General features: G+C 46.5%; 2 protein-coding genes across 4 annotated transcripts; both read right to left on the bottom strand.

The window, feature by feature from the left end:
• Nucleotides 1–2,550: 2,550 nt before the first annotated feature.
• On the bottom strand, nt 2,551–3,933 carry LOC119297204 (pentatricopeptide repeat-containing protein At2g38420, mitochondrial-like). Its single transcript, XM_037575081.1, has one exon. It carries the CDS (start codon nt 3,733–3,735, stop codon nt 2,701–2,703), a length of 1,035 nt encoding a protein of 344 aa, XP_037430978.1. The 5' UTR covers nt 3,736–3,933; the 3' UTR covers nt 2,551–2,700.
• Nucleotides 3,934–4,244: 311 nt separating this feature from the next.
• Nucleotides 4,245–15,496, bottom strand: LOC119300970 (regulatory-associated protein of TOR 1-like). Of its 3 annotated transcripts, none has more exons than XM_037577871.1 (23): nt 14,860–15,495; nt 13,020–13,122; nt 12,291–12,373; nt 12,048–12,206; nt 11,838–11,954; nt 11,537–11,694; nt 11,232–11,386; nt 11,012–11,156; nt 10,853–10,931; nt 10,645–10,746; nt 10,262–10,345; nt 10,046–10,156; nt 9,598–9,951; nt 9,340–9,520; nt 8,614–9,222; nt 8,191–8,514; nt 7,952–8,075; nt 7,729–7,853; nt 7,511–7,650; nt 7,316–7,417; nt 5,721–5,806; nt 5,491–5,575; nt 4,245–5,372 (listed from the first exon to the last, which is right to left on the bottom strand). In XM_037577871.1, the coding sequence occupies exons 1-23, from the start codon at nt 15,187–15,189 to the stop codon at nt 5,031–5,033; spliced, it is 4,098 nt and encodes a 1,365-aa protein (XP_037433768.1). In that variant the 5' UTR covers nt 15,190–15,495; the 3' UTR covers nt 4,245–5,030. The 3 variants fall into 3 exon arrangements, with proteins under 3 accessions (XP_037433768.1, XP_037433769.1, XP_037433767.1); XM_037577872.1 differs by having other exon boundaries at nt 7,952–8,072; XM_037577870.1 differs by having other exon boundaries at nt 7,511–7,853; nt 14,860–15,496.
• Between the last annotated feature and the right edge of the window lie 505 nt (nt 15,497–16,001).

The raw sequence follows: 16,001 nt of genomic DNA, 5'->3' as shown, positions 1-16,001 counted from the left end.
GGCCTCGTCGACGAGCGCGTCATCGGGCTCGCTCTTAACGGCGGCGAGCCCCGGCTCCGTCTTCAGCTTGACGAGGCGGGGGAAGCACGGCCGCCCTCATTGATGACGATGCCAACGCTACGGGTGCGCCGGCCGAGCGGCGTTTCCATGGGCTCGGCCTTGACACTGACGAGCGCCGGCGACCCGAAGGAGTAGGAGGAGGATCGGGAGGAAGAGGAGGACCCGCCCAACATTCTCATCGGTAGCCACGCGCCGCCACACCGGCAGGGGGGGCAGCCGGGTACTCGAGCGGCGGATCGTTGCTGCCCTCGAGGTACTCAAGGACGGCATGGAGCATGCGGCCGGGGGCGCCCCACCACAAGCGACGGTCGTCGATGTTGTTGCGCCCCCGCGCCACCGGCGCGTTGTTGATGGAGGCGAGCCGTTCCACCTGCCGGCGTTTGAAGTACGCCGCCCACGCCTCATGGTTCCCGGCGTCATACTCCGGGAGGGAGGCCCGCACACGCTCGATCTCGGCGTGGAAGTAGGCGGGGTGTTCGACGTCGGGGAAAGGGGGGCGGGGACGCCCCCGGCGCTGAGCCTCCACCGCCCGACGCACGCATGTCCGGGGGCGTCGGGTAGTTCGCCTCGTGGAGGAGGTGGGCTTCCCACTCGTGCAGCGAGTGGCGGCCGAAGTTGTTGGCCGCCGCCGCATCATCGGGGAACCGTTCACCCATCTGCTGTGCGTGCACGCAGTGACTATACGGGGAGGGAGGGAAAGAGAGGGGGCGGCGGCGAGAGAGGGGCGGCTTTTATAGCGGCCGGGGGACGGCAACGTGTGTACGTGTGGCGGGAGGGGGCGCGTCGCCGCACTGCGCCGCCCGTGAGGAATCAATGTAAGGCTGACCAGCGGTAGCCTTGGCATTGATTCCCCGCGGGAAACCGAGGCGATGAGGACGACAAGGTGCTGGGTCACTGACTCGACGGGCCCGCCGTTTTTCGCGCCAAAAATGATTGCCCCGGCGCCCCCGGATGCCCCACAGCGCACCGGGTTCGGTCTGGGTCCGTTGGTGCCAGTTTCGGGCCTAACCGGTGAAAAATGAGCTCCTGGGGACGCGACTGGACCGTTTTTTCGGCGTCGGCGCTAAAACTAGTCGGGGGGCGCGGCTGGAGATGCTCTAAGTCTTTTTTTTTTTTGAAACAAATCATCTCACTTCATTACGGTGTTACAAGAGTTACATCGCTGAGTAAAAGCGGGATAAGTTCACTAGGAGTCTTATCGAAGAAACTACTACATAAAGGCCCCTTTGCCAAATTTGCCAATTCATGGGCAACCATATTTGCCTCTCTGGGGCAGTGCACAAAGGAAGTATAAAGAAAATCACATACCATGTGATAACAGTCGTCGAAGATTGTTGTTGCTGGTCCTGCCGATCTTCCTCCCTCATTTATTGTATTCACCACTTCCAAACTATCAGATTTAATGATGACCTTATTACAGCCTACAGTTTGTGCTAAAGATAAACCATATCGCAATGCAGTTGCTTCGGCTGAAAGAACATCATAACAGAAATCAAGTTTCCAATTACCCGCGTCGATAAAATTACCTTTGTCATCTCTGATGATTGCACCTGCCGTCCCTACAAGCAGATCACCGTCAAAGGAGGCATCCACATTCAATTTCACATGTCCTCTAGGCGGGAGTTCCCATCCTCCTGTTTTCCTCTTAGTTTTAGGGGCGGCCGCAGCAGTGTAGTTAGCTGTAAGGAACTCTAACAGAAGTAGCAATCTGGTTAGCAGTTTGAACCTTTTCTTCATGGCGTAGCTTTCTCCTTTCCCACCATAGGTACCAGCAGGTCATTGCTATCATTTTATGCATCTTTTCTTGTTTCTGGCCCATCATTTCATGTTGCGGCATCTACAATAGGAATCCAAATATACTTTCTCCCGCACAAGCCTTTTGAATTAGTTTCTCCAAAGCAAGCTCTTTCCAAACGTTCCTTGTGGCAGGGCATTGAAACAACACATGAGCCGTAGTGTCAGCCCCTTCCTTGCAACAGGGGCATTGCGGTGACACCTTGATATGTCTCTGGGCCAAATTGACACCACATGCTAAGGTACCATGCAACGCTTTCCAAGTGAAAATTCTGATTTTTGCCGGGCAGCCTAGTTCCCAAACTTTCTTCCACACACTCGCGGTGCACCTTGGCCATTTGACCAACGAAGATTATTCCCTAACTTGTGATCCCATTCCACATAGTGTGCCGATTTGACAGAGAACTGAAAATTCTTTGACATTCCCATGCTAGGAAATCCTCCATGTCGTAGTTTGGTAATGGTATAGCTAATATTCGGTTGCAATTCTTTGACAACGGGTGTTAACTACGTCGTCAGATCGGCAAACAGGACCGACGTGGCTGCCAACGGCGAGCTGTGATTGGCATGTGACCTTTTCGTCTCACGGGTTCCAAGTTTGCAACCCCATCGTACCACTTTGGGAGTTTCACACCTAGGCGCAGCATGCATTTCAAGTTTGTGCACAAAGCAATTAAACTCTTTCCCTCAAAAAAAATTAAACTCTTAAAAAATTATGTGAAATGCGTACATCTAAATATCCAGTGGACATTCATCAAGCACTAGAATGCATTGGCAGATTGACCTGCAGCTGAAACATTCGGAACAGATTAAACGAGGCATGGACCTCAAAATGTGATGCACTTTCTAGTCTTTCGGGTGATCTGTGATCACGCTGCAGGCGCCTTCGCTGGCACATATCAGCTGCCCGAGCGTCGAGGCGTCCACTCCCGTGCACCCGCCGTGCAGGAACACGTCCAGCAGCAGCCCGTGCGCGTCCGCGACGTGCCCGCCCGCCCGGAGCAGGCCGACCAGCTCCACCATCGACGGCGTGTCCCACCGCAGGCCTCGCCGCACCGCCTCCCATGCCACGTCCCTGGCAGCGCCGGCGTCCCCGGCGGACACGCACCCAGCGACCACGACGCCGAACATCCTGACGTCCGGCGGGCAGCCGGCGCGCTCCATGCACTCCACCATCCGGCGCGCGCCGGCCAGGTCCCCTTTCTTGCACAGCGCGGCGACGTACACGTTGTAGACGGCCACGCCCGGCACGAGCCCTCGGAGGAGCATTTCGTCGAACGCCTCGTCGACGGCGTCGAACTGCCCGCGCTCGCTGAACGCGCGCAGCATCAGCTCGAAGTCGGCCACCCCGGGGGCCACGCCATCGGAGCCCATCTTCTCTCTGACGACCTCGTATGCCTCCGCCACCATCCCCTCCCGCAGGAGGGCGCGGAGGACGGCGCGGTGGTCGAGCCCGCTGGGCGGGACGCCCCACCGGCGCATGTCGTCCAGGAACGCCGCCGCGTCCCGGGCCGGGGCGCAGCGGCACAGGGAGGAGAGCACGGCGCGGCACAGCGGCGAGTCCGGGTCGAGGTGGAGGGAGGGCATGCAGCGCAGGAGGCCGGCGGCGGCGGAGGGGCGGCTTGCGCGGCAGAGCGCGGAGGTGAGGACGCGGAAGGTGGCCGCGTCGGGGGAGGCGGTGGGGGCGGCGAGGAGGAGCACGGAGGGGGCAACGCGGAGCAGCGACGGGGAGGAGCAGAGGGCGGCGAGTATGGTGTTGAGCGCGCGTGTGGTGCGGACGGCCGTGGAGAAGAGCGTGGCGGCGGCGGCGAGGCGGCCGTGGCGCGCGAGGGTGGCCAGCAGGCGGTGGTGGTCAGGTTCTGGCACCGGGGAGCAGCTCATCTCGCCGCCGGCTGGTGCCGATGTCAGATACTCGCTGCTGGCCTACTGCTGCACTGTATTTGCAACGCATCTATTCTTTACACGCATCAGCGGAGTACCGTCGTCGAACAAGGATCGAAGCTCCGCCATTGCCGCTCCTCTCTGCGTGTGTGGCTGTGATCGGTCAATTAGATTTGGTATGAATACCAAATGGCTTAAGCACAAAACACAACTTTTTAGTCTTGACTTGACAGCCAGCATTCAATGGTGAAATACAGGATGCCTTAAAAAGGGACACCCATTGTCTCCTCGCATGCTATGAAATGCAAGTAAAATTTCATTTCATCGCGTCCCGAAATCTCTTGCCAGTTGCTTCAATGCAACAACACCTCCGTTTGTTTGTGATGCCTCCAGTTGGCGTTCAACCTCATGCTGCATCATCTCTTAACCATCAAAATAAACCATACAGAATTCCACACAGAATATTCAGAAACCACAGCCCATGATTCTAGGCAAAAGAAACAACAATGTGTACACAGAGACAAGCTTCTTTTTCACTTAAATATTCAGAATATGCCAGATACACCCAAGGACAAACATGCATTACAACTTATCTTAAGAGAATTAACTACTGTACAAATGCAGTTCATATGTACAAATGGACAATGAAGCCCTGCTATGACGACAACACTGGATGATGATAGTCCAATGCTTAGAAAGAATGACCTGGACAACACTGGTTAAAGCAAGCCATAGTAACAACTCACCTCTAATGCTATATTAGCTGGAAAGGAGCATCTATCTATTGAAGAACATCTGTGAGGAGACATGTGCATGCATTCTCCCTTCCTGGCCCATATAAACAACCACTTGCCCGGGCAGACCCCGCCAGACCCGACTTATGATATGAAGCATCGGCAAACCTTTTTACACTTTGGGAAAGGAAGAAAACTGACTGACAGGACAACAATCCAAATGGGGACGGCTATTTACATTTCAGTTAACCTAGGTATGATTATTGGGGAAGCCTCCGAATTCACTGACTGGACCACAACTGCCTTTCACTTTCACAACCTTCTGCAAGGGAGGCTAATGAATCTTGATTTGTATCTTACAAATTGCACACGCCGACCAGAGATGTAGATGCCCAACACAAGCAATATGGACCAAAAAGCCACAGCACTGCAATCACCACCATGTCACTGACCAGGCTTTGTATCATCTTGTATCTTGTAGCTGAACCTGCTGCGGATCCAGCAGTCGGCCAATCATGGCCTACTGATTGTGTCGTCATTGCATGCCACAGGATGTAAACCTCATCTTACTTGATAATTGTCCTCAGCATAGATAGAGACCAGAGCATTATCACCAGCTCCAGCAGCCAGGAGAGATTTGTACGGATGGAACGAAAGGCAGTTTACACTTCCTATCCTTTGGCCCATAAAAGATGGCTGGTACCGAATGATCGTTAGCTGTTCTCCTTCAAGACTGAACACTTTAATCATTTGCTTAGCTGAGCCACTTGCAATGACTGGGGCATGCCGGTGAACAGCCAATGCTGTTAATGAACCCCTGTGAGCTTCAATAGTGAGGTAGGGTTCAGCAGCCCTTCTAACATCAAGAAACTGAATGTCTCCAGCTTGAGATGCGCTTACAATCTGTGAACGCAAATATTACATAGCTTTGTAAAGCTCCAGCAAACCATTTTTCAAAACCTATAGCAATATAACAGAATGAAGAACACGGCAACACCAAAAGAAAAAGTGGTAGGAATACCTTGTATGGATCAAATCCAGGCTGAAATCCTATACCGACGACCTTTTCAGTTCTTGGGGCATGTGGTCTTGCCATATAAACTAGCCTGCATCATTGAAGGAAAAAACATCCAAAGGAAGAAACATGAATGAGGATAAAAGGTAACAAAAACTGAATCCCATACTTTAACATATGGATAATATCTCAAATATTATCCAGGGTAAAGGATAGAGAAATAAAGATTTACTTACCTGTCAGGGGTACGAACATCAAATATCCTTACGGATGCGTCAATAAAACCGGCAGCAAATTGACCAGATCTAACCTGAGATGCAGACTGAAAGAGAAACAGCAAGCAATGGTCATGGACAAAAACAGAATATGTTAAACCTGATCAATACATCTTGATGCAATAGCTCAAATAGCACTTACAACCCAATGAAACAAAAATACATATATTCTTAAGAAGCAAGTCACCAAAATTTTATTTTGCTAACTGTATTCCTCACCTACAAAGCATGGACAAGGCCAAAACAGCCAAATTGCCGTCCTAGTTCGGCGGGACACGGTAATACGGCTAGATACGCCGGGATTCGCGTATCCCCCAGTATCCCTTGATTTCCGAATTAGAAAAAAGGAAAAAAAAGGAAAGACATGGCTGGGACATATATGGAATACATTAGGGACACGGGAAGCCCAATAACAGCCTTGGCCCAATACAGCGCCACAAAAGGAACGCTGCTCCACGCTCCAGCGATCGCGCCACCGCCGCCTGGACTCGACACTACTGCCGGACTCCGCCGCCGCCTGCTGCCACCGCCGGGCCTGAACTCGGCCTCCGACAACAAACACGCTCGAGCGGGAAACCAAGCAGCCTCTCCTCGACCTCTTCATGTCTTTGCTCGATTTCTTGACGTTGAGTTGCTGCTGCTTTGCTGTTGAGCTGCCGCTCACTTGAATGCTGGTGCTGCTGTTGTGATCGTTGCTTGCTGTCAGGGAGCATGGCGTTTGGGAGCGCCACCGCCGGTAGCCAATTGTCCATGGGTCAGGGAGCATGGCGTTTAGGAGCGCCACCGCCGGTAGCCAATTGTCCATGGGTCAGGGAGCATGGCGTTTGGGAGCGCCACCGCCGGTAGCCAATTGTCCATGGGTGAGTGAAGGGAACCCTGGTCTCTACTCTCTAATAGACTAATACTAACATTTGCCATTTGATGTATCATTCTTATTTTTAACTCTGTATCTTACATGACATTTTTTTATTTTTTTTTATATACTTGCTGTATCCCCGAATGGCTGTTTTTGGAAAATGTCATATCCCATGTGCCCGTATGTGTATCGCCGTGTCCGTGTACCCGTACCCGTGCTTCTTAGTTCGTCACATCATAGAAAGTGCAAAAAACAAGACAAACTGACAAAATCAACTGAAACACTACTTTTGGTCAAGTAAAAGTAGGGAATAAATTTTGAGCAAACCCTTTAGCCAAAAAATTTAGACACTGCATGCATTGCTAGACCTAAGAAAACGAAGTTGTTCCTACAGAAGGAACACTGAACTATTTATGATCTCATTTTTCTTTGTGCATCAATCTGCGGCATGATCTAATTTTGACACCGTCTAACTAGTGAATATGAAATTTAGGTCTCATAAAACCTAGAGTTAGCAGTGGACAAAATTGGTAATTTCTGATTAGCGTGAAGGGGGAAGTCCATGAGTATAAAGCTGGAACAGCAGAACAGAAAATAATAGAGCCATAGCACATGAAATCCCTAGAGTCCAAAACAGACTAAACAATTTGTCGTACGACTATTCTGAATACTCAAATTATACATGGTAACCAGAACTCACCAGAGCTGAAATGCCACTATCAGCAGATGATGGAATGGTGTTGAGAAGTTGCTCCTTGTCAAGATCCCATACAAGGATGGAAGACATGTCACCAGATGCATACTGTTGTACAACAAAAGGAGTAGTTCCAGTATTAGGACGGTCTTAAATGAGTACAAAGTTACCAGAACTTGGAAAGAGAAATCAGAATATCACCAGATAACCAGATTGCTGTTGCCAGTCAATCACAACGCTGCGGCCTGCAGCTCGATGGCCCTGAACTGATGAGAAAGCAGTTACAAGTTTCTGTCCTCCCTTTTGAGTATAGTTTCTCCATATACGGACATTTCCATCACCTACAGTATGAAAAAAAGATGTCACAAGGAATACATATGTACAGATACAAGAGAAAGCCATAAAGAGGGAAGGCATACTTGAGCCAACTAAAAGCAAGCTTTCATCAAGCTCATTGATAAGTAAAAGTTTGGATAGTCCTCTGTCAGACAACTTGTGGTTCTCGAAAGTATTCACTGGTAGAGCATCGTCATAATTCCACACTCTGGCATGAATATAAAAAAATAAAACTTTAGACACCTGAAGTCATTATTTAGGACACATGAATTATCAATTTTGAGGTTCTAACAATATATATTTTACCTTATTTGCTCGTTTTCATCAGCTGCAACGACGATTGGAGAAAAAGGTAACAGCAATGCTGATTTTGTACCCAACTCAAACTTTGTATCCCAGCTAGCAATTTGGCTAGTCATTTTGCATGCTGCTATTCCCGCCGACGACAAAAAGAGAAAAGGGGAACCATCACAAATGAGAGCCAAATAACTAACATAACTAATAAAAAGCAGATTGAATGTAGAGCAAGCGGTCAATCCACGTACAGGAACGCTGGCACTTAGCGATGCAATCCAGTGCAGTTCGTTCCCTCTCTTCTCTTCTAGCACTTACTTCCCCATTATCATCAGACCCGGTTAGAAGAGGCCTAGAGAAGTGGCCACAACTCCAGTTGTAAATTGTTGATTGGGGAAGTATATTAAGCTCACTGGTACTGGGGGCTGCAGCAGAGCTTAAGAGCGGATCAGCTAAGCCATCAGGTGAGTTCAAGAGATGTGGTCTGAACTCCATAGAACACACGCGGCGCAACCCTGTAAGGTAATCATGCTGAGGTGGACTAACAGGAGGGGTCCTAAATGCCATTGAGATTCCTGCAAAAGCATTGAAAACGATCAGTGAAATAGTTAACCCCATTGGGAAAAACTGAGAGGTACTACAAGCACATTGCAAGGAAAAAGGTTATAACTTACCAGAATTCATGTCAAACCAGGAAGAAGAACGTGCCATTCCTATGTTTGATGAAGGAGCAGATGACTCTCCTGCACCCCCACTGCCAAATCTAGTATTTCTCATGACCACTTGCTCAACCCCTACAAGGGACAGTGCTCTCCGGCCAATATTTGCAATTCTAGGGTAAGGATCTTTAGCAATAGAGCACATCGTCGAAATAAATAGGGAATAAATTCCACTGTCAATAATAGGCCTTGACCTGGTGTAGCTGAGACCACCGTTACTTGCATTATCTCTCAGCAATATGCCTGAATCAGAGTGCTGAGAAGAATCATCTGACTGGGGAGACCCATGCATAATGCTATTTGTCGCAATCGGGCTGCTTGTAGAAATTCTTCCATCACGACCTGTGGCACTGGTATCACTACCAACCCTTAACACAGGACCAATATGAGAAGAAAGGCCACTGCTGCCTTGCAAAAAGTTACTGGGACTGTAAACATTGCTTGGGTTATTAATATTAGCCAATGATGGTAGTGACTTCAGCAGTGAATTGGTTTGAGGTCTCCAGTACTCCGCAGCAACAGATTTGAGATGTTTGTTGTGGCCCAGCGCAAAGCGAGTAAGAGCTGGAAGATATCAGCTTAACTCAAAATGATTGTTCATAGCTAAAAGGAGTCTACTATGTCCAAGACATTACTAAAAGGACTATCTAGGAAGTACAATGTATTTTCAGGTAGACTTACCTACAGAAACCTCGGCTCTAACAAGAGGGCTACCATCTGAAGTGACTTGCAGAAGGCTTCGAACAACATTTATTTCAGCTCTCGCCTTTTCATCATCATCAGAGTCGTCATCACCTCCATTCACTGATGGAGATCCAATGTCCAACAGATTTCCAAGTGCAAAAACAGCAGAGGCTCTGACCTGCAAAGACCAAATATTTAATGCTCACGTTGCGAACCTGCGATGATGAAGAACTGACACACCAAGTCTAACCATACCTCAGGTTGAGGCTCAGACAATAAACATGTAACAATTTCGGGTGCATTTGATTGTAGACCAAGTAACTGAGCCTCAGGGAAATCTTCCCAGAGTTTGCCAAGGCATAAACAAAGCCATTGCAAAAGCAAAGGCTCTGTCTGTGCATCATGAGGATTCTCAGGTTGCAGATGTCTCAGGCAAACATCTATAAGACCTGCACTCATGCAAGCCTCTTGACCCCTCCTATGCCCATCCACAATAACTGCTAAAACGAAAGCAGCCATTGCACGCTGCTCCGGGTAAGCATCCAAACTATCAAGAAACCTGATAAAATATGCATGCCCTCCATCTTTCACCAAATCAACCTGGCATGACTGTCATTTGAAACAAAAAGAGCAACTGAGTTAAACAACAGAATCTTCAAGAGAATAGGAACAGCTGCTGAAGATTTTTAAGTAGAGTGCATACCTTATCAAGAGAGAGAATTTTTGTCCATATGAACACAAGAATTTGACGCAACTCCATCGCACTTGTTTGGAGCAGTTTGAGCACGTAAGGGAAGATACCAACAGATAAGGCCTAAAACAATGAAGTGCCAGAGTTTGAATATACTCGATAAGGAATAAATAGCCAGCACAATGTCAAAAAACAAATGAAGGCCTGCAGAATATGCCAAGTCCATACCAAATCAACTGCCCATGGACCCATATCAAGAAATCTTCCAAGCAGAACAAGTGCTCTAAATCTGTGTGATTGGCTAAGCAGGACCTACATAAAACATGATCGTATCAAGAGCAAAGAAAAACAAGAAAAGAAATATAGTTGACAATTGTCTAGAGGTGTAGCACACTCCCAAAATAACGCTGGTTACATGAGGTCATGAACTAATTAAGATGGCATATACAACAATATAAATAGAACCAATATGGTACAAGTAGACAAGAAAAGGTGACTGGATCATCCAAACACTGTCTCTTGCCACTAGACTATTTGGAGAGTTTGTTACCATCTCAGATAACAATAGCATTAGTAGGCTCAAGAATAATTGGTCCGAGAAATTGTCTTACCTGAAGAACAATGGGTAACTGTTCAGGGGGTTTCTTATCCTCAGAACCATGATCAAGCCACACTTCGAATGCTGTCAATTGTTCCGTGAAAAATGGGCTCGGCTGTTTGAGTAAGGAGACAAGCAAAGTTATGGTACTGAAGTGAGAATACTCCAATGGTTTAAGTTTTTAGTGCTAAATTATTCAACGATAAAATAGGTAGCAAGACCTGAAACTCTGCATTAGGATCAGCAATCAAATGAGGAAGCTTGGAAAGGCAGATCTCCGCAGCCATGTCCCATGCATCCCTAACATTCAGCAAATTACGGTAAATGCAGAAAAGGCGCATAATATATATGGAAACAGAATGACTAATCTAGTCAATTACCACATATGATGTTGATGTGTGGGTGGCAATAGTGGGTACGTAATTGGTGAGCAGTTTGCAGACCGCATGATTCTCTCAGCAAGTAAGAAGTTGCGAAAGAGACTGGCGACCAAAAGATCCTGCCTGAAAAGCCTTTGGAATAATTCTGCACATGTGAAATTTGTGTTATAAAAGCAATGCCCCACTGATATTATTTTTTAACTCAAATGACCTTCTGTACCATGAGGAAGAACATTCCATGCAATAGTATCTGTAATAGCAGTGAAAATCCAGTTCAACTCCCCCAGAAGTGTTTTACGGTCATTTTGTCTTCCAGGAATTTGGTCAATAAGAGAGTGATCCAGAGAACCACTGAGTAATGATCGTTTGCAAAACCTGCATGGTTTGTAGACAAGTTCACAGATCAGGACAAATGTCAGCTGAAATCAGAAGGGGGACTATACAAAGACCAGTATACAGCAAGACAAACTACACTGGATTGATAACTGTGTAAGAGAGAGAGAGAGAGAGAGAGAGAGAGAGAACCAGTGCAATGCCATTTTTATGGGAGTGGTCAGGCAAGCTGTAAACACGTCAGCGGGGTATTCTGCACTCTGAGGAAGAGTTTGATGTGCCTCACAGGCAGCAAGGAGAATGCAATCCTTCACTGAAGACGCAGAAGAGCTTGAACTCCAGTCTAGGCGCTGAAGTCAACATAAGGAGCCATAATGAATATGAAACCATCCAAGAATCGTACAAATAGAAAGAAAAAAACATAAATTATGTACCTATGACTTGCAGATTGCATGAACATACAAAAAACATTAGACTGGACTATAGTGTATACCTCTAGAAAAGCTTTCACAATCATTCCAGCTGCTGAGCAGTCAAAAACATAAATCGATGGTGTTTTCAGCCATGAATCGAGATCAGTAATAGGAAGAGGGATATACTGTGTATAACTCTGCACCAGAGTACAAAGGACGCTTCAATAAAGACATATGGATAAATAATGAATCAACATATGCAATACACGTTTTGACTTAACAACACTCACCTTGTTAAACATCCAAATCTCTCCATTAGCCGTAGGCTTTGGTACACCATGACCATTGTAATGAAAAAGAACCCTCTCTGATCTGGCATATTTGCGGCAAGTATTACAAAGCTTCTTGACTTCTTCGACTGTTGGATCCAGCTGAAGCTTGTAACGAGCCTGCAGGCATCATTAGGAATGAAGATGTAAGCAGTGATATCAGCTTATCAGAAAACGCTTATGTAAATAAATAAAGTGGGCCACCTTAGGCTGCCATCGCTCATACTGTGAGTGTAATGTTTTTCCAATATTTTCAAGGGCTTTGGGGGGTGGCATAGAAAATGGATCTGAAAATGAAACAACGGAAAGGCTGTGAGCAGATCTCAAGGCAACTGAAGTGCAATAAGATTATTGTACTACTATGCTATTTACAAAGATAGCCATCATGCTTGTTTAAATCTGGTACATTTCACGTCTCAACAAATAATTATCGCTACTATTAATAAATCAAGTTCATATCACCCACTGAGCTAGAAATACAATCAAGTTCATATCATTCACGACCTAAAGAACACAACATCTTCAAATGTAGCCTAGAAATCATTAGTTGCTCTGCAACCAAAACACGAATATGATATTATTATGTAACCTATAAAACTTGAATTCATCTATTAAAAGAACACCATCTATTTCTAAATAGATGCAAGACTGTTTCTTTGCTGCAAATTTGCAATCTCCTCCAGCTACCAACACAGCCAAGTCTGGCATTCAGAAATGCAACCGTGAAAAAAAAGTGCTTTCAGTTAAGTGAAAATAGTAATTATTATAAAATAAAGATTGAATTTATTCTAACTAGCGCGTACAGAGAAAAAAAAAGTGATAATGAAGCTGCATACCACAAACATGAAACTGAATTACCAACAGCAGGCAAAAAAAGTCCCTCTCAGCTCATTAGAAAACTAGATAAGCATATACACATAACCGAATGTTTACCTATCCAACACTCCATTCTTGCACAAGGGGAAATTTTAATTACATCCGGCGGATCAACACTAATGTTTAAACATAATACAAGTGCAACACATCCAGTCTTCATCTGCAACAAAGACCACTGTTAGTATATAGCACATACGAAATGTAAACAGTTTATGAAAGTAACACCATCCAATGGTTACAAAACAAAAGAGTAGAAACACAACCAAGGGAAGAGGTCAAAATGGTATGACCAACAAAGATCAATACTCTGACCAAACTAACAACAAACTGGAATAGTAATTAAGCGATTTATTGGTAACATCAGCTAGTTCTACTGAAAATAAACAAACCAAAGCTGTGGCATAATTTACATACTAAATATGCGATATCCCCTTGCTGAGATCACAATAAATTTAGCATATCTCTTTTTCGCAAACAATCATGGCACACACATGGTTACAAAAGTTTAACACAATATTCTAGTCCAGACAAATCACTATAATCTGCAAACCTGCTAGAGTTAATTTGTAAGAAGGGGAAAGGTAGCTTAATATACATGAACTACTAAGAGCTTATACATGTTTTTTTTAAATAGGAATGTGAACATCTCCACTAACATACATAGTAAAACTTTGATTCCCAAAAGCAAACAGTCAATCACAACTCAAATTATCCGAGAGGAAATTTCAAGTGCCGTAATGCTAAGTTGTTTTCAAGTAAGGCAACCTCGTCTTTATAGTCAAAACCATCCTTCTCATATTGTCATGAGTAGAAACAACCGTATACCTCAACCTCAAAGTCGATGGCACTGCCAATGTGATATTTCATAAACCACATGCCAAATTCTTAACAATAGAATTTCTTAGACCGTCAGTGACACTTGTACATTGGGTAGGCAAGTTTGCCTTGACAACTCACTACAATGATCCAGATTTTGATCGGCGCTCAACTCACTACTTAGTTTCACCACAGGCAAAATGCTGGCACTAAGTGTCCAATTTTCCACATGACACCAATCAGCCACTAACAAATAGTCACTTGGATAAGAGTGCGGCCATCCTATCTGAATGTAATCAAGAGTACTAGATAACCATGAAGAATATTTGGGTCTAGCATAGTTTGAACCATTATTCTTATATACAATCTTATATCAATCACCAGAAAACTGTATACATGCAGTTAAAGGCAAAAATGATCATCCTAAGAGAATGACATGCTCTGTTAAGAAAGGCCATAACAATACCGATACTTGACACTTGCTTATTTGATTTTTTAGCCGAGCCATTAATTACATATTACACGCTAGTGGTCGTCATGCTACATTTAATTCCGGTGAACTCCTGAGCAGCGAATAAGCATGGATACATTAACATAGCGAGCTATAAATGGTTCCGTTTTATCATTATAATTAATAAAGCAACCACCGACAAGGCAACGGCAGCATAAAATGAAATCGACTCCTCCAAGCATTTGGGAGAAAGAATGGCATCAGCTCGCAGCGAACAATAATAACTAGGCAAATCTGGATAGTAAGTTATATGGATCATATAACTTACTTAAACGGCCAAAACTCAAAAGTTTGGTCACATCATCCATCACACCTTAAAAGTGTAGTGATCCAATCATAACCCCTAAATTGAAAATGGTAAATTATACTAAATTTGCACGTAGCCACTTAAGCAAACCAGCAGCTGCCCCAAATTTACCCTGGTTTAGCTCAATGAACTACACGTGCCGTTAATCATAAGCCCATGAGCATCACCTGACTGAATATCTGAGGGCCAACCCTGACAAATCTAAGAAAGAAATGATCAACAAGAGGAGGAAGAGCGATAGCTGCATGAGCTACATCCATTACCCTGTCCTTGGGGCGCCACTTGGAGACGAGCCCGCTCGTCGATGGCCCGGCCGCCGCCGCCACCGCAGCCTCATCGAACCCCTCGTGCCGCTGCTCGCACAGCACAACCACCTGCGGCAGGCACGGCACGAGCGCCACGGCCCTCCCCTCCTCATCCTCCTCGCCGGCGTCCTCCCTCCGAAGCTCCGGCCCGTTGGCGACAGGGAGCTCACCATCCACGCGGTCCGTCTGGTGGTTCACCGCCGCCAAGGAGGGGGTGGGCAGCGAGGACGAGGACGACGATGAGGACGAGTGCACGAGCCTGGACGCCATGAGATCTCCCAATGCCATCTACGCTTGGGCGCTCCCTCTACTACTCTCCCCTCCTCCTCGTCACCCCGCGGCAGCCATCTCGAGGCGGGGGCGCGAGTCGTGTGTACGGAGTGGGCAGCGATGCTCGCTGCCTACATCGATCGAATCGGTCCGGCGCGGCGAATCCGAATCCGGGCCGCCGGGGACGGGTGGACGCCAGGCAGGGATTGGATGGAGGCGCAGGGTGGGGTTTAGGGTTAGGGTTTGGACGGGAGCAGCGGGGTGGGGGTGAGGGTCGGGGGAGACGGGGATGCGGCGGAGAGGGTGGGGAGGAAGAGGGAGAGAGAGAAACAGGGCGACGAGAGAGAGACGGGGAAAATAGTATAAAAACTGGAAACTGGATTCTCCTCTCTTTTTCCCTTCGGTTTGTTTTCTCCTTTGCCTGAAAGAATATTTGAGCTGAGATGCGCAGGCTCGTGGCCGTGTGTTTACCAGCATAGCTACTGTAGTTTGAAGTCTCTTTGCTGCTCCAAGTAGTTCTAGTGTGATGATGTTTGTCTTTTTTTTTTGCGGTTGCATGTGAGGTTTATCTTACCTATGTGTAGTTTGTAGTTAGGATGAATGTGTGAGAAAATAATATGGTAAAAAAATGTGTGCAAAACTGGTAATGCAATAGTCATTTTCACGTTGATCGACGACTACCACACATAACATCCAAAATGGCATCTTGGCTAAAATGAGAAATATGAGTTTGATCACTCCGGATGTACATTGCATTCGACATGGCCTCGTGGAACATGTTGGTTCGCTTCGTGGGTGGAACAAACAAGAAGATGGAGAAAACGTGTGGT

Source organism: Triticum dicoccoides, chromosome 5A, assembly GCF_002162155.2.
Source record: "Triticum dicoccoides isolate Atlit2015 ecotype Zavitan chromosome 5A, WEW_v2.0, whole genome shotgun sequence".
Taxonomy (NCBI): Eukaryota; Viridiplantae; Streptophyta; class Magnoliopsida; order Poales; family Poaceae; genus Triticum; species Triticum dicoccoides.
Note: the sequence above shows the minus strand (reverse complement) of the source record. Positions and strands in the feature narration are given on the sequence as shown.

Coding starts and splice junctions, on each gene's coding strand:
- LOC119297204 (XM_037575081.1), bottom strand. CDS start 3,735: ATGAGCTGCTCCCCGGTGCCAGAACCTGACCACCACCGCCTGCTGGCC.
- LOC119300970 (XM_037577870.1), bottom strand. CDS start 15,189: ATGGCATTGGGAGATCTCATGGCGTCCAGGCTCGTGCACTCGTCCTCA. Junction 12,207..12,290: donor ATGAGCGATGGCAGCCTAAG/GTGGCCCACTTT, acceptor TGATGCCTGCAG/GCTCGTTACAAGCTTCAGCT. Junction 10,747..10,852: donor ATCCTAATGCAGAGTTTCAG/GTCTTGCTACCT, acceptor TTACTCAAACAG/CCGAGCCCATTTTTCACGGA.